This window comes from Lactuca sativa, chromosome 5 (assembly GCF_002870075.4).
Source record: "Lactuca sativa cultivar Salinas chromosome 5, Lsat_Salinas_v11, whole genome shotgun sequence".
Classification (NCBI taxonomy): domain Eukaryota; kingdom Viridiplantae; phylum Streptophyta; class Magnoliopsida; order Asterales; family Asteraceae; genus Lactuca; species Lactuca sativa.
The window spans coordinates 6,826,947-6,844,197 of record NC_056627.2 but is presented as its reverse complement, the minus strand read 5'-3'; the positions used below and the strand labels follow the sequence as shown (position 1 = coordinate 6,844,197).

Sequence of the window (17,251 nt, the reverse complement as noted above, 5' to 3'; positions counted from 1 at the left end):
TGATTTTTATGACAATTGATACATTGGATATTTTGGGATGCATGTATGATGTTTGGAAAATACTATTTTATCTATTTTAAAAATGAAAATTTTGGGACCATATTTTGGGATGTTACATTGACCATATATGAATTCTACCCACAATGGTAGAAGGGCACCTCAATATGACCTCATGAAGTAATGCGGATCTGTCAACAAGGTTAAAGACATTCGGAGAAGTCCACGGTAAGCATGGAAAAAGACTCGTCATTGCGACACTCACTCAACACCCTTTTGGTGCTATGTAATACGACATTGACGCCACTCGCCCCCCGACCCGAAACTGAAAATCATTGAGATACTTGTTCATTTCCTTACCAACACCTTTCATGGCCAACTTGAAAACCAAACATCTCCATATAGTGCTTACTGCAATAGATCTTATTCCATTGTCAGGTTTTAAGAGCGGCGTAAGAGGAGCAGAGGCAACAAATTCTGCCAAATTCGAAGGGCATCTTCCCCCTAGCCATAGATTAAACACATATGTAATAACATATATGAGGTCTTTGGCTATAACTGAGCATTCTCCACAAAGAGCATCCGAAATATGTTGAACTCTCAACACATCTCTCCCACACGAGGTTCCTTTAGGGAATGATTTAATGCCCCTAAGGACATTATCAATATCCAGTACAAGGGAAGGTCTTTATAGTGAACTGCATGCTCTCCAAAAGAGTCCAAACATGCCTTGCGGCACACCAGACATATCTCATCAGCTGAGAATATTGGGACCATGATTCGATATTTGAGGATAATATGATACTCCACATGAGACATATGTTGGCCAAGCCCATCTATAGGGCTAGCCAAAATAAAATCTTAATGAGTGTATAAATTCGTGTAACACGGTTAAAATCGTGTCTATTCATGTCATGTCACACAAATTAATTACGTGTTATGTTCGTGTTTGACACCCAAAACACGGTTTACAATTCATGTCATGCTTGTGTTTCACACATTCGTGTTGTGTAAATTTGTGACAAAGAAACATGAATTACCAGGTCTATGTAAAACTATGTAATAATAAGACAACTTAATCCCGTTCGATCTTATAAAATTTTGGTTATTAAACATATTTTCAAAAGAAAAACATAAATACATAATAATTAAACATGAATTATTAGTTGATGATTAGATATCCCATATAATGTAAAGTTAATCATAACTTAATGATTAAGTAATCACACCTAATTCCAAAATGGCGACCATGGCATAACACTTTGTATATCTTCAATATAGAGTGGGAGACGTGCATTTGAGACTTTTGATACCATCATTCCTTTTATACAAACCAATCCAATCCGTTTTTATGGTGTAACATTTGGAGAAGACTGAAATTAATGTTAGTTATGAATATGAATTATGTTAAAACATTAAATATTTAATAACGTCAATTTATGTGTTTGTTGACTATCTTAGGCCTTAGGGGTTGATCGGATATGTATTTGACTATGTCTATAAGTTGTTTAAAAGCTATTGACCTAATTTATGTTAATGCCGGACAATTTGCACATAAAGATAAACTTATTTTACATTTAATTTTTTATTTTTTTAGATAATTGAAGTTTTCCTTTAACTATAAACTTATAATAAATAATATAAACGCTTTTATTAAAGTTAAAACATAATTTATAAAACGTTTTAAAAAAAATAAAAAAAAATAAACTTTGTTGTAATATCCAATTCGATAATAGCAATGAAATACGAGATGCGCACTCCTTGACTGTTTCTCGAATCTCTTTCTTTGTACACACAATACATCTACACATGCAGTTACTGTGTGTGTGCTTTTTCTGATTTGTTCTTCAATCGATTGGGTGAAAACACCATTTCCCTCCAAACATGCCCTCATTTTCGTAAACAAAATTCGCAACACTGCAGAAAATGGCGGCGTCTTCCACTGGATTTGTGTCTAAAGCAAGGACTGCCTTCCATTCTGCCGCTGCCAAGGCCGAGAAAGTCTTCACCGATATTAAAAAATCCGATTCTTCCACCGATCTAGGTTTGAATCTTCTCTCTCTGTTTAAATTTCATCTCATTCCAACTCAAGTTCCGTATTACAATCGAAATCGCAAGTGCTATTTTTGGAAGTTTGGGGTTTATTTCATTTACTTTATTTAATCCTTTGGATCTTGACTTGATTTGTGCATCGTTTGACACTGAAGAGGAGCTCGGTAAACAATCGCCGATTTCTGAGAAAGACGATTCTCCCAGCGGTGTGATCGTTACAAAGGTAGAGCTAATCCTAGTCTATAGCGTTTTCTCATTTCCAAGTGGAATTATGATGTTCACTTTTGTAATTCCATGGATGATCGATGGAGACAAAAAGGAATCGGAATTTGCTGTTTTTCCCCTTCTATTAGTGGTCTGGTTTGCAAAAGTGAACAATTTCAGCTTTAGTTATTGGCTGCTTACATTCAACATATGTTGAATCTGGTTTCTTTGGTGAATTTGACTCTGGTCTTATCATCGACAGGAAAAGAATGCAAGGTGGAGACCTGAGCCAATTAAAACGAAGCAGGATTGGCAGGATAAATTTAAAAACATAAGGTTTGGGAAAAAGGGAGTTCCAGAAGCTGATAAATCCGATGATACATCAACATCTTTTCCAATATTCGATGAAAATATGTTCCTACCAAGCTTGAGTCCTATGCCAAAGGTAACAAAAATAATCACTTCACATCGATTCTTAAGACTTAGTTATGTTCATTTGTATGTGTATATTATTGCACTCTAGTATTAAAGAATCTTTACATTCCATATCATACAACTGAAAGTGATTCTCATATCTTTTAGGAGGCAGAAGTTGGTTTGTTGGGTTCAGACGATTCAAATATTGATATCATACCATCAGCTGCTGTGCTTAGGCAATTGGCGATAGGTGTTGAGTAAGTTGTTCCCATTGTTTGATTTTGGTAAAATTTCCAACTTGTGATTTTTGTGTAAATGAAAGATCTTCTGAACTGCAGGACGACCAGAATGGTGAGGTCAATGAAAGATCTTCTGATGTCATCAAGAGATTCTTCACCTGTGAGGGAGAAAGCTGGTTTAAACTTCTCCACAGTGAAATCATTAGTACTGAGGGACAAGGAAGATAAGATTGATATGGAGTTTGGTACTGATGAGAAAGTCAAAGTTGTGTCACTTATCAGTTCACTACTTGGTGCAGGTAGATTTTTTCTTTCTTTTGGTAAATGTCTGTAGATGTATTCAATCATTGCCCTTGATGATCTTTCAATTCCTTGCAAGATAATCACAGAAGGGTATCTTTCTGGAAGGAAGAGTACGCCTAAATTGGAGACAAATCCAACAATTATATCTTTGCTTAAAGACCTTCATGCTGCCCCTCCTGACAGCTTTGTTGTAGAGCTTGCTGAAGCCATTGGATGCTTGAAAACTCTAAGGAAAATGGCATCTTTTTGGTACAGGGTTGTTGCAGAAGTAAGTGAGTTCCTCTAGTTTTAAAATTACTGTGCTGCTTATTTTTCATTTTATGGGGACATAATTTAATCTTAACAGATAGATCTTCGTGTTTCCTTAATAACGGGGACATATATATACTGGTGTTTCTTTTTGACTTAATATAAAGAGATGGATTCTATGGGCTAAGTGAAAGGAGTGTGTCTTATCCATTAAGACTTTATTGGCCTACTGAGTACAATTAGAACTCTAAAAGATAAGCGACTTAAAGAGCTAGCTAATTAAGAGTTATTGATTCCCATTTTGTGACATTGACCCTTTATATTTGGGTGTAACCTCTTTAAAAAACTAATCCTATGAGTTTGGGAAAAACGGAATTTTCTGTAGTGGATGGTTTAGATTATAAAATTATTAATGGGAAAGTACAATAACATATACTTTTATTTAGACAGAAGGGTAAAATGGTCAAATTTTCATATCCAGATAATTCATTCGGGGCAGAAGGTTTTTTTCTTCATATTCATATGTAGTAGCACTTAAGAATGAAAAAGGAAACAGACAGGCCTTAGTGTTGATGGATTTTGAACCTTTGGTGTGTGCAGTTGAGAAGATTATGGTGTGATGGACAGCATATTCCTGGCATCCCAGTTGACAAAATTCCAGATTTGAACTGCTGTCTGTTGTATCAACAGTTACAGGTCATCAATTGCTGTATTTCAAGAAAAAAACGGCGTGCAATTGCCACGTCATCATCATTAGAGTCTGTAATGATGTATGCTAAAGTTGGATCTGGGGAATCTGTGGTTCGGTTAGGAGCTGAAAAAGAATGCGAGAATTTAACATTGTTGGAAACTGGTGAACCTGTGTACGCCCCTGTCATGCAGGAAGAGCCGTTGCTCACAGAGGATCTTGTCAAGGAAACAGAGGAGTTTATATTACGTACAGGGAGGTTAGTTGGTGGCCTTATTTATTTATTTTTTAAATTTAAGAAAATGGATGATTTTTTTTTAATAAAAACATATATGGAGTCAGTGTTGGAGCAGGGTGTTCTCAACTGCTTTCAGACATGCAAGCTTTCAAGGCTGCAAATCCAGGGTGCATATTGGAAGATTTTGTTAGATGGCACTCACCCCCTGATTGGGAGCCAGCTGGAGATGTTGAAAGAAAAGAAGATGATTCTGATTCGTCTTCTAGAGGACACTTGAGTATGCGTATGCAGAAAGAAGGTATATTATTTAAAAAATGGAGTTAATGATGTACGATAATTATATGTGGAATGGAAATGATGATGATGCCATGATGGTTGGTGTTCAGGGAATTTGTGGAGAGAGATATGGGAAACTGCAAAACCGGTGCCAGCTGTGAAACAGTCTCCATTATATGATGAAGATTTGTCTGTGTAAGTGAGATTTGTTGATGTGTGTGATTCAAGTGTTGATGATGAAAGCCAGGGTGCATGAATGTTTGTGTGTGTGGTTATTATAGGGAAGGCATTTTGCATGGGCTAGAGGATCTGTCGCCTTCAGATTTGTTTGAACAACTATATGTTTGTGTTGTAAGTCATGTTTTTCATTGAGATGTTGTTTGTTTAGACTTTAGAAAATGGGTGTGTTAAATTAATTAGGTAGGTTGATTTTCAGGTGTGTTCGGGATGTGCGATTGCTGAGGCGAGAACCTCGAGCAATGAATATTTGTACAAGATGTTCCTGGAGTGCAAAGACTACATTGTGGCCTCTTGTCAGGCCAAAAATTGGTTTGAGAAACTTGATGATATATGTCAGGTATGGTATTCTTATTTCTTATAATATCTGTATTTATATATGTGAAAGAATTTGTTAATTTATTTTTGACTTTTGTTTATGTTGGTATTGGGTAGGTGTATGAGACGGTGGTAATGATGGTATTAAGCCCAAATGAGTTCATAAGGCTCACAAAGAATCAGCAAACTGAAGACACTCCTGCCTCCTCCAGTGAACTAAAAGCTCGATTTAGAAGGCTAAGCTTCGTGTTTGGCAACAAGGACAAGAGCAATAATAATAATAATACTAATAATAATGGGAAAACACCCCCTAAAAATACAGAAGAAAACCACAACAACCCACTACGCCAATCAATCACATCAATTTTTTCAAAGAAACCACCCAAGCCAGGGGGTGCATCCCCAGTTACTTCAATTCAAAACGATTGGATAGATGTATAATAATCATTCTTCGTCGCTAGATTTAATTGTAAATTCTTCTTCAAATAATATGAGATCTAGAGAGAGAGAGAGAGAGAGTTAGAGAGAGGTAAATTTAATTTGTTGTTCTTGGAGAGATGGATGGATGGATTGTGTTTTTCGTATACAGAAAACTAAAACCAGGGAAACTGTATATTATCGTTGTTAAAACACAAATTACAAAATTACAGGTTACATGAATGGAATTGTCACTTGAATCCTTCGTCGGTTTTCATCTTTACTTGCATTGGCACCACAAAGTTTGGCAATCGAGTAAAGAAATAAGAACGCCAAACCGTAATTGTAAACCATATAACCACAAAACCATTACTGATCTTCAAACAATATCACTGATAAGTCCAAACCATTCTTGGTTTATCAAAGAAGACTCAGGAAGCCCAAACAGGGGACAAGTCCAATTCAGGAGGTCAACTGTTAGAATCGTGGGGGAGGGGCATTTCTTTTGTGATTGGTTCTTTATTTTGTTGTGAGCATTATTCTTAGATGTCAGTTCTGTCCTAGGGGACCAATATGGTGCTGGAGGGTATTTGCTTTTTGCCTTAGTGTAGTATTTAAACTCTCAGTTTTGGTTGAGTAGGGCCATTGAAAAAACTTGTAGTGAAAACTATTTTGGAGAGATCCTTGCCTCTCGAAAGCATGGAATTTATCAGTTTCAATTAAATTGACATTTGTGGTCTATCTCGTATTCTGTTGTTTTTGGCTTATCAATTGGTATCAGAGCAATGGTCGCTCCCCAAAAGAATACAACTTCCTTGGAGAAGAGGTTGGAGACGGTAGAAGAGAACCTGGGAACCATTTTGGATGAGCAACTACAACAAAAGCTGGTGAATCAGCAACAAGCCAGAGCCACGGAAGACAACAAAATCATGCATAATGAAATTATCCGGAAACTCGACATGCTGATGGGAAAGATGGATAAGCTTGAACGAGGTAAGAGTGCTGAAACTCCAAACTCTGGTATTAACACCCCAATCTTGACTGGGGTGGATAAAAATCTCACCCACGAAGGCCCAAGACCTAGTGGGTCTAACAGTGGAATCCCAGAACTTGTGTTCGGCTCCTTCGAGGGAGTGAATCAAGGAAGGGGAAGATTTGAATACAAACACAGGAAGGTGGATATGCCCACCTTTGATGGACGTGACCCAGATGGGTGGATTTTGCAAGCCGAAAGATACTTTGCCATTTATCAATTGATTAATGAAGAGAAGATTGAAGCGGCGGTTCTCAGTCTGAATGGGGATGCGCTGGCGTGGTTCAGGTGGACAAGCAAACAACAAATGATATCTTCGTGGGAAAACATGAAAACCGTCTTCCTCAAGAGATTCAGGCTGATCCATGGGGGAAACTTGTACGAATAGTGGTCGGCGCTCCGACAAACGGACACGACGGAGGAGTACGTCCGGAAATTTATCGAACTATCGGCACCCTTGGACGGCGTCACGGAGCAAGTCGCCTTGGGGAACTTTATAGATGGGCTTCAATCCCCCATTAAAACAAAATTACGGATGTGAGAGCCTGCAAATTTGGGCAAAGCCTTCCATTTAGCCCAACAAATCGAAGAAAAGAACCGGTCTCTTCTAAACAGCGGATTCGGTCTTTTGAGTCCCAAAAACGAGTCTGTGGTTAACTCTCGCACATTTGGGGGGAAATCGTCTGTCCAAACAACGGGGACCTGGTCACGATCTGGCATCGGGTACAAGAGGAACGGGAATCTAGAAGACAAACCGTTGACGGAAGCTCAGATCAATGAAAAGCGGGCTAAAGGATTGTGCTACAAGTGTGATGATAAATGGTTCCGTGGTCACAAATGCAAAACACAGGTCAACGTTATTCTGGTGGAAGAAGACGAATATACGCCAGGGGAAGAAGCGACTGGGGGTATCGAACCCAACATGGACTCCACCGAAGTAGGGCCGACGATGGAGGTCTCCTTGAACTCGGTGGCGGGGTTGACGTCTCCGAAAACGATGAAGATCCGAGGTTCTATTGGCAACCATCAGGTGGTAACCCTAATTGACCCAGGGGTCACCCACAACTTCATCTCCACCACTCTTGTTGCTACCCTAGAGCTTCCAATTAGTGACACTGAACCATATGGGATACGAATGGGCATGGGAGACAAGGAAGATGGTCGTGGTATATGTCAAGGGGTCCTACAATTGCAAGAGATCGACATTATAAAAGACTTTCTTCCCCTGAGACTTGGAAGTTCTGACGTGATACTAGGAATGAAATGGCTAGAAACATTGGGGACCACTCGGACAAATTGGAAGGAGCAAACAATGGAATTTGCTTTGGGAGACAAACTCGTTACGATTATAGGAGATCCTTCTCTAGGTACTTCCTTAATATCAGTTAAGTCCATGGAAAGGGAGTTGCGAAAGGAGAAACGAGGGGTGATGATCGAGCTCAGCCACATTGAGACAATGGAAACCCAAAAGACGAGAGATCCCATCATTCTTGCAACAAGTCATACATAAGTTCCAGGGCGTTTTTAAGGAACCAGAAGGGCTGCCACCGAGGAGGCACATAGAGCACCAAATTGTGCTTCAAGAGGGTACCACCCCAGTCAACGTTAGACCTTAGAGATACCCCCACTTTCAGAAAGAAGAAATTGAGCGGTTGATCAAGGAGATGCTCAAGGCTGAAATCATACAACCCAGCAACAACCCTTATTCTAGCCCAGTCATCTTGGTGAAGAAGAATGATGGGTCGTGGAGATTCTGTGTGGACTATCGAGCCCTAAACCGGGTAACCATTCCCGATAAATTCCCCATTCCTGTGATTGATGAGCTCCTTGATGAATTACACGGATCAGTGATTTACAGCAAACTGGACTTACGATCCACTTATCACCAGATTAGAGTTCGGACAGAGGATACTCACAAGACCGCTTTCCGCACCCATGATGGCCACTACGAGTTCAAGGTCATGTCGTTTGGGCTTACGAACGCCTCCGCAACCTTCCAATCCTTGATGAATGATTTATTTCGACCCTATTTGAGGAAGTTCATTTTGGTGTTCTTTGACGACATCCTCATTTATAGCTCGAGTGAGGAGTTACATGTCATACACATGGAGGCCACCTTGGAAATCTTACAACAAAATCAACTCTATCTTAACAATAAGAAGTGTGAATTTAGCCAACACAAAATCTCATACTTGGGTCACGAGATTTCCAAGGAGGGGGTAGCAACCGAGGAATCTAAGATAAAGGCTATAGTGGAATGGCCAACTTCTAAAAATATCAAAGCTTTGCGTGGATTTCTCGGCCTCACAGGGTACTATCGAAAGTTCGTGAAGGGATACGCTAGCATAGCGACGCCCTTGACTGACCAACTGAAGCGGGACAAGTTTGGATGGAATGAGGCGGCGGAGCTAGCTTTTGGAAAGCTGAAACAGGCCATGAGTTCGGTTCCGGTGTTAGTAATGCCGGACTTTTCAAAAACCTTTGTGATCGAGACGGATGCCTCTGGGACCGGTCTAGGAGCGGTTCTAATGCAAGAGGGTAGACCTGTGGCCTTCTACAGCAGCACCTTGGGAACACAAGCAAGGTTAAAATCGATCTATCAAAAAGAATTAATGGCGATTGTCAAGGCGGTCCTAAAATGGCGTCCGTATCTCCTTGGAAGACGATTCGTGGTTCGAACCGATCAATTGAGCCTCAAGTATATCCTGGAGCAAAGAGTCATCGGTAACGACTACCAAAGATGGGTTTCCAAATTGATGGGTTTTACATTTGACATCCAGTACCGGACCGGGGCTAGTAATCGTGTAGCAGACGCCCTGTCTCGCCAGGAACATCCACCAGTGTGCAATGTTATTTCAGTGGGTTGTTGGACCTTCTGGGACCAGTTGCAGGAGGAGATAAAAAAAGATGAGTTTATTGGAAAAATCAAGCTGGGGGTCGAAACGGAACCTGGAAATTACAAAGGATTCAGCATCTATATGGACCGCTTGATGTATAAGGAACGATTGGTGGTACCCTCGAAATCGAAATTGATTTCGGCTATCATCAAGGAATTTCATGATTCTCCTGTGGGGGGCCACTCGGGGGAGAAGAAGACTTACCAGAGGGTCACGAGTGAACTCTATTGGCCGGGAATGCAAGTCGATATCAGCAAGTATGTGAAAGAATGCTCTGTTTGTCAACAATGCAAGCATAGTAGTCTTTCACCAGCGGGTGTAGCACCTGGTTCCTGGTACGTAAATCTTATTTGAGTATTTTCCATTTTTAGCCTTGGACTCGGCGAGTCATAGGTCCGACTCGCCGAGTAGAGACGGGACCCGGGACACGTTTAAGTTGGCGACTCGGCGAGTCCATATCCTAGACTCGGCGAGTCACCGCTGTTGGATGAAACCCTAAGTTTCAGGGGTTTGCACCCTATTTAAGCCTCATGTCCGCCCCAAGCCAGCCCCCTTCACCCTCAGAAGCTCTCCTTACATTCTAGCTCTTGTTCTTGTGAGTTTGAGACATTTTAGTGTGTGTTCTTGAAGATTTTGAGAAGGAAGTGGAGTAGATCAAGAGGAAGGGAAGGAAGCCAAGCATCTTAGTGTTCTCTCAGTGATTTCTTTGAGGTAAAATTCGTTTTCCCTCTGTTTCTATGCTTATTACTCCATTAAAGTCTTTCTTGAGCCCTTCCCCAAGTTTGGTTGTGCATTGTTGGATGATTCAAGATGTTTAGCCTTTAGATCTAGACCCTATTCAGTCCTTGGAACATGGATCTACCGCCTTTATGGACCCATGTTGCTTGTACACTCTAGATCTACCCCTTTTAGTGCACTTTAAGCCTTAAAAACCTTATTGGTGATGATCTACACGTAAAGTTGGAAACTTTACGTGTAAACCAGGCCCTAGGAGCCCAGATCTATGAATGGCATGGACTGGATTCGAGTAAAATCGCGTATATGGCTCTTGCATGAAGCAGACTCGGCGAGTCTAGTCGTGAGTCTCCGAGTTGTCCCCTTTTTCGTCGTGTCGAGTTGTGTAGTGAGTCCAGGGTGGACTCGGTGAGTTGGAAGCCAAAACCCACCCTTAAGGGAACTCGGCGAGTCGATGCCTAGACTCGGCGAGTTCAAGGCAATCTCCTTAGATCACGAATAGACTCGGCGAGTTGTTCATACAACTCGGCGAGTCACAGCATAAGTGTTCTTCAGATGAAGACGAACTCGGCGAGTTGTTCATACAACTCGGCGAATAGGATGGACTTGAACATCAGTTTAGAAGGAGAACTCGTCGAGTCAGCGCCTAACTCGACGAGTAGAAATGGGATTCAGGGCAATCGTTTGGGTAGGAACTCGGCGAGTTGGAGAGCCAACTCGGCGAGTCGGGTCAACTGAAAGTTGACTCTGACTTTAACTCATGACATGATCAGGGGTAAAATGGTCATTTTACCCAAAGGGCAGTTAGCAGTGTTTGATTGAGTATGTTGTGGGAATTGCAGTCGGAGGATTTCCGGAGCAGCAGCAGCAGCAGTAGACAGTCAGTTCCCGATCAGATCAGCAGCTACTTTGAGGTGAGTTACCTTCCAGTAGCGGTGGGTCTACGGCCACAATGCTGGCCCACCAGTAGGAGTCGTATGTTAGATGATTGTCTTTGTGATATCATCTAGGTTTACTGCTACCTGATATATTATATGCTAGCATGATATGTTTTATGTGATAGAGATAGAGATTGGTTGTTGGGACCGAAGGGCAGTTCGGACACCCCAGAAATGTCTGACAGTATATGATTATGTGTTTGCATGTTGGCTTGTTATGTTATATGCAATAGAGGTAGTAGGAGGGGACCAGTCCCCGAGTTCGGTTGTTAGGACCGAAGGGTAGTTCAGACACCCCAGATATATTTGATAATATGTTATGTATGATATATGTGATAGTAGCAGTAGGGGGTGAAATAGTCCCCGAGGATCGGTTGTCAGGACCGACGGGTAGTCAGCACCCCAGAATAACTTGACACGGGTAGTCAGCACCCCAGAATGGCTTGACACGGGTGGGACGGCACCCCAGAATGACCGCACGGGTAGTCGGCACCCCAGAATGGCCATACTGGGTAGTCAGGCACCCCAGAATAGCCTGGCAGTATGTATGTTATGCGTTGTATGGTATGTGGTACGATGGGGGAACTCGATAAGCTTTGTGCTTACGTTTTTCAGTTGTTGTTTCAGGTACCTCTTCAGCCAAGGGGAAGGAGCAGGCGCGGTAGCGGCTCATCACACACACTCTTTGATTCCGCATTTATAAGTTTACCCTCAGATTGATACTCTGACATTTTGGTTGTTTAACTGTTATGGATTTCAATTCGGTTTTCGATGTGAAATGGTTTAATTAAGCAATGTTTTAATTATTAATGTTTTCTAAAGTAATGTTTTAAAAACGAAATTTTTGGACGTGAAAATTGGGTCGTTACAGCGGGTCTTCTACAACCTCTTCCGATTCCCGATAATACATGGGATGAAGTCACTATGGACTTCATCGAAGGTTTGCCAAGATCAGACGGCTGGGATACCATTTGGGTTGTGGTAGACAGGCTTAGCAAATATGCTCACTTTATACTCCTCAAGCACCCATTCAGTGCAACGACGGTGGCACAAACCTTCATTAAGGAGGTCGTTAGGCTTCACGGACTGCCAAAATCAATAGTGAGTGACCGGGATCGTATTTTCTTAAGCCAGTTTTGGGTGGAGTTGTTCAAACTACACGGTGTACAACAAAAACGAAGCACCGCCTACCACCTGCAAACGGATGGGCAGTCTGAGGTGGTAAATCGTTGTCTGGAAACGTATCTTCGATGTTTTTGTTCCGAAAAACCCAAGCGATGGTCACGATGGATAGCTTGGGCTGAATTCTGGTACAACACATCATTCCACTCGTCTACCAAATGTACTCCTTTTTGTGCTTTGTATGGTCGCGATCCTCCACCCATCATGCGTTACGAAGGTCAAGTGACCTCGCTCGATGCCTTGGATAAGATGTTGGAAGATCGGGATGCTATTCTAGATGATTTGAAAATCCATCTAATGCGAGCCCATCAGAAAATGAAGACCCAAGCAAACAAAAGCCGAAGAGATGTACAATTCCAAGAAGGAGATCTGGTATATCTCAAGCTGAAACCATAGCGACAACAGAGTTTAGCTCGACACCGATATGAAAAACTAGCTGCTCGCTATTATGGCCCATTCAAAATCATCGGGAGGATTGGAATGGTTGCTTACAAGTTAGAATTGCCCAAAACAGCCTCAATTCATCCGGTGTTCCATGTCTCGCAATTAAGGCATGCTTTTGGGGCCCCCCTTACTCCAGCCCAGCTACCTCCCCAACTGACTGCTGAACTGGAGCTTGTGGTCAAACCAGAAGAGTTCAAGGGAGCAAGACTCAAGAAATGAAGCGACACGGGTGAACTGGAAGTCCTCATTCAATGGCAAGGTACTTCCGATGCCAAAGCTACATGGGAAGACTATGAAAGATTCAAACTGCAGTTCCCAGAATTCGACCTTGAGGACAAGGTCAAAGTTTGGGCCGCGGGTATTGATAAGCCCAAACCATTCTTGGTTTATCAAAGAAGACCCAGGAAGCCCAAACAGGGGACAAGTCCAATTCAGGAGGCCAACTGTTAGAATCGTGGGGGAGGGGCATTTCTTTTGTGATTGGTTCTTTATTTTGTTGTGAGCATTATCCTTAGATGTCAGTTCTGTCCCAGGGGACCAGTATGGTGCTGGAGGGTATTTGCTTTTTGCCTTAGTGTAGTATTTAAACTCCCAGTTTTGGTTGAGTAGGGCCATTGAAAAAACTTGTAGTGAAAACTATTTTGGAGAGATCCTTGCCTCTCGAAAGCATGGAATTTATCAGTTTCAATTAAATTGACATTTGTGGTCTATCTCGTATTTTGTTGTTGTTCTTGGCTTATCAATCACTCACACACACAGATTGAAGAGGAAACGTTGTGGGAATCAAGACTGTACTGAGAACCACCAGATGGGAGTTGGTGATAACCATGGCCTTGCTCCTCACGGGATTTACTACTGGCAAATAAAAATTGTATCTTGGAAACACCCCACCTGATCCTGATGGTGCATGCTTGCTGGTGGTTCAAGGTGGAGAGTGGTGTTCGTGGATGGACCTCATTTTTCAAATTTCAGTTTAATTTCCCACAAAGCATAAGCACATACCTGTGGAGAGTTTTGGGTGTGTAATGTTTTTGGGTTTTAGTTTAGGTGATCTTTGGAGATTGGTTGTGGGGCATGGGCGTAATTTCACACTTTATCACGTGTGAAATTAGTTGTTATTTCTTTTACTCAAATTATGTTGTCGATTTTGGTAAAGACGATAAAAAGTTACAAATGATATGTATTAAATGAGTAACCAACCATCTGTTCAGTTCAGGATAAACCTAAGGTTGTTTTGTTTGGATGTTTGTTTTAGAGTGTTATTATAACTTTGAGTGAATTACACGAATGGTCCCTATGGTTTGGACTAATTTGCACACTTGGCCCCTAACTTATTTTTTTTTAACTTAGAAGGTCACAATTGTTTATTTTTGTTACACGCTTGGTCCCTAATATTTGTTTTAGTCTCTGTCTTATCTAAAAATACTGTTATTTAAATATGAAAAAAATGGTGGGATAGATAAGGTAAGGTGAGGTTGGGGGGGGGGGGGGGGTGGTTGAGGTTGTGTTTATTTAAATAAATGAAAAAACCAAGGGCAAAATAATATTTTTAGGCAAGACAAGGACCAAGCATGTAACAAAAACAAACAATAGGGACCTTCCGAGTTAAAAAAAATAAGTTAGGAACCAAACACACAAATTACCCTAAACCATAGGGACCATTCATGTAATTTACTCAAAGTTAAAAAAATAAGTTATAGATCAAACACGCAAATTACCCTATGTTGCTTATTCTGAACTGAATAGATGGACACTTTAATACATATCACTGACATTTGTAACTTTTTAGGCTAAGGAGAGTGACATCACTAAAACAATTCGCCATCCTGGCTGCAAGTTGATGAACACCACCCTTAGGTCTCGCTAGGGGGCTTGCTAAGGAAAGGTCGTTGCCATTGTAGCGAGGGGAGAGAGAGTCCAAGAGCCTGTTGTGATTGGTGGAAGACACGTTTGGTGGAAGACGTCAATTCCAACTAATTATTACATATATTTTCCATTTATTTGTCAATGATTTCTCATTTCCAACTAATTTATTTCATATACTTCCCATTTATTTGCCAATGTTTTCTCATTTATTTTCCACAGCTTAATTTATTTTATATACTTTTATAAAGAGTTTGATACTTTCTCATTTAACTTTCAAACACTTCCTCATTTATATACATTTTAATTAAAATAATAGTTTTTATTATAAAAGTTAAAAAAATTTAATTACAATTCAACTGTTCAAATTGTTTGTGGTTTAAAAAAATAATTTTTTTTTTAATATTTGTGCATAAAAAATGTTTATATATTAAAATAAAATAATTTAATTAAACTAAAAAAAATAAATATTAAGAATATGACCACTCCTATCAAATCCTAAAATTAAATGTTAAACGGATAAAAATAATCCTAAAATTAAATGTTAAACGGATAAAAATAAAGTGAATCAAAAAAAGTAACGTGACAAAATGCTATAGTCTCGACAAAATTTAGAAGATGATAGTTGGAATAAAAAAATAACATCACGTGATAAAGTGTGAAATTACGCAAACACCCCCACAACCAATCTCCAAAGATCAGCTGACCTAAAACCAAAAAAACATTATCCACACCCAAGACTCTCTCACAGGCATGTGCCTATGATTTGTGGAAATTAAACTGAAATTTGAAGAATGAGGTCCATCCATCACCACTATCCACCACCACCACTCTCCACCTTGAATCACCAGCATGCACCATCAGGATCAGGTGGGGTGTTTCCAAGATACAATTTTTATTTGCCAGTAGTAAATCCCGTGAGGAGCAAGGCCATGGCTATCACCACCTCTCATCTGGTGGTTCTCAGTGTCAATTCACCCGCCACCACCGGAGATTTAACAGTCTTGATTCCCACAAGGTTTCCTCTTCAATCTGTGTGTGTGAGTGTGTGTGTGATATTGTTTGAAGATCTGTAATGATTTTGTGTTTATATGGTTTACAATTACAGTCTGGCGTTCTTATTTCTTTACTGGATTGCCAACTTTGTGGTGCCAGGATTCGTGATGAAGGACCTCCAATCTGACGATGCAAGTAAAGATGAAAACCCTAACGAGGAAGGATTCAAGTGACAATTCCATTCATGTAAACTGTAATTTGTAATTTGTAATTTGTGTTTTAACAACGATAATATACAGTTTCCCGTTTTCTGTATACGAAAAACACAATCCATCCATCCATCTCTCCAAGAACAAATTAAATTTACCTCTCTCTCTAACTCTCCCTAGCTCTCATATTATTTGAAGAAGAATTTAGAATTAAACCTAGCAACGAAGAATGATTATTATACATCTATCCAATCGTTTTGAATTGAAGTAACTAGGGATGCACCTCCTGGCTTAGGCAATTGGCAGTAGGTGTTGAGTAAGTTGTTCCCATTGTTTGATTTTGGTAAAATTTCCAACTTGTGAATTTTGTGTAAATGAAAGATCTTCTGAACTGCAGGACGACCAGAATGGTGAGGTCAATGAAAGATCTTCTGATGTCATCAAGAGATTCTTCACCTGTGAGGGAGAAAGCTGGTTTAAACTTCTCCACAGTGAAATCATTAGTACTGAGGGACAAGGAAGATAAGATTGATATGGAGTTTGGTACTGATGAGAAAGTCAAAGTTGTGTCACTTATCAGTTCACTACTTGGTGCAGGTAGATTTTTTCTTTCTTTTGGTAAATGTCTGTAGATGTATTCAATCATTGCCCTTGATGATCTTTCAATTCCTTGCAAGATAATCACAGAAGGGCATCTTTCTGGAAGGAAGAGTACGCCTAAATTGGAGACAAATCCAACAATTATATCTTTGCTCAAAGACCTTCATGCTGCCCCTCCTGACAGCTTTGTTGTAGAGCTTGCTGAAGCCATTGGATGCTTGAAAACTCTAAGGAAAATGGCATCTTTTTGGTACAGGGTTGTTGCAGAAGTAAGTGAGTTCCTCTAGTTTTAAAATTACTGTGCTGCTTATTTTTCATTTTATGGGGACATAATTTAATCTTAACAGATAGATCTTCGTGTTTCCTTAATAATGGGGACAGATATATACTGGTATGGATGGATTTTGAACTTTTGGTGTGTGCAGTTGAGAAGATTATGGTGTGATGGACAGCATATTCCTGGCATCCCAGTTGACAAAATTCCAGATTTGAACTGCTGTCTGTTGTATCAACAGTTACAGGTCATCAATTGCTGTATCTCAAGAAAAAAACGACGTACGTCATCATCAGTAGAGTCTGTAATGAATTACTCTTAAATGATCGTTAATTCCTCAATAATAATTATAAATAGAGAATAAAAAATCTCAACACCTCACCTCACAAATCTTTATTATAATATAAAGTTACAGACAACAGCTTTATTTATTTTATTACAACAT

General features: G+C 40.2%; 2 protein-coding genes across 10 annotated transcripts; both read left to right on the top strand.

Annotated features, from left to right (window-relative positions):
• The first annotated feature begins 1,759 nt into the window (after window positions 1-1,759).
• Window positions 1,760-5,897, top strand: LOC111883581 (uncharacterized). Of its 2 annotated transcripts, none has more exons than XM_042902363.2 (12): window positions 1,760-2,041; window positions 2,205-2,272; window positions 2,516-2,698; window positions 2,836-2,927; window positions 3,009-3,208; window positions 3,299-3,480; window positions 4,062-4,408; window positions 4,492-4,685; window positions 4,774-4,858; window positions 4,945-5,014; window positions 5,088-5,240; window positions 5,336-5,897. In XM_042902363.2, exons 1-12 carry the CDS (start codon window positions 1,924-1,926, stop codon window positions 5,657-5,659), a joined length of 2,016 nt encoding a protein of 671 aa, XP_042758297.1. In that variant the 5' UTR covers window positions 1,760-1,923; the 3' UTR covers window positions 5,660-5,897. The 2 variants fall into 2 exon arrangements, with proteins under 2 accessions (XP_042758297.1, XP_023735676.1); XM_023879908.2 differs by having other exon boundaries at window positions 1,761-2,041; window positions 5,100-5,240.
• A 9,493-nt stretch (window positions 5,898-15,390) lies between these two features.
• LOC111883582 (uncharacterized) lies at window positions 15,391-17,187 on the top strand. 8 transcript variants are annotated; one of them, XM_052764123.1, is made up of 6 exons: window positions 15,391-15,767; window positions 15,883-15,969; window positions 16,201-16,248; window positions 16,330-16,529; window positions 16,620-16,801; window positions 16,880-17,187. In XM_052764123.1, exons 4-6 carry the CDS (start codon window positions 16,340-16,342, stop codon window positions 17,126-17,128), a joined length of 621 nt encoding a protein of 206 aa, XP_052620083.1. In that variant the 5' UTR covers window positions 15,391-15,767; window positions 15,883-15,969; window positions 16,201-16,248; window positions 16,330-16,339; the 3' UTR covers window positions 17,129-17,187. The 8 variants fall into 8 exon arrangements, with proteins under 8 accessions (XP_052620083.1, XP_052620080.1, XP_052620082.1 ...); XM_052764122.1 differs by having other exon boundaries at window positions 15,392-15,745; XM_052764121.1 differs by having other exon boundaries at window positions 15,397-15,745; window positions 15,836-15,969.
• The last annotated feature ends 64 nt before the right edge of the window (window positions 17,188-17,251 follow it).

Coding starts and splice junctions, on each gene's coding strand:
- LOC111883582 (XM_052764120.1), top strand. Junction 16,530..16,619: donor CAGTTCACTACTTGGTGCAG/GTAGATTTTTTC, acceptor AGATAATCACAG/AAGGGCATCTTTCTGGAAGG. Junction 16,802..16,879: donor GGTACAGGGTTGTTGCAGAA/GTAAGTGAGTTC, acceptor TAATCTTAACAG/ATAGATCTTCGTGTTTCCTT.
- LOC111883581 (XM_042902363.2), top strand. CDS start 1,924: ATGGCGGCGTCTTCCACTGGATTTGTGTCTAAAGCAAGGACTGCCTTC. Junction 3,209..3,298: donor CAGTTCACTACTTGGTGCAG/GTAGATTTTTTC, acceptor AGATAATCACAG/AAGGGTATCTTTCTGGAAGG. Junction 4,859..4,944: donor TATGATGAAGATTTGTCTGT/GTAAGTGAGATT, acceptor TGGTTATTATAG/GGAAGGCATTTTGCATGGGC.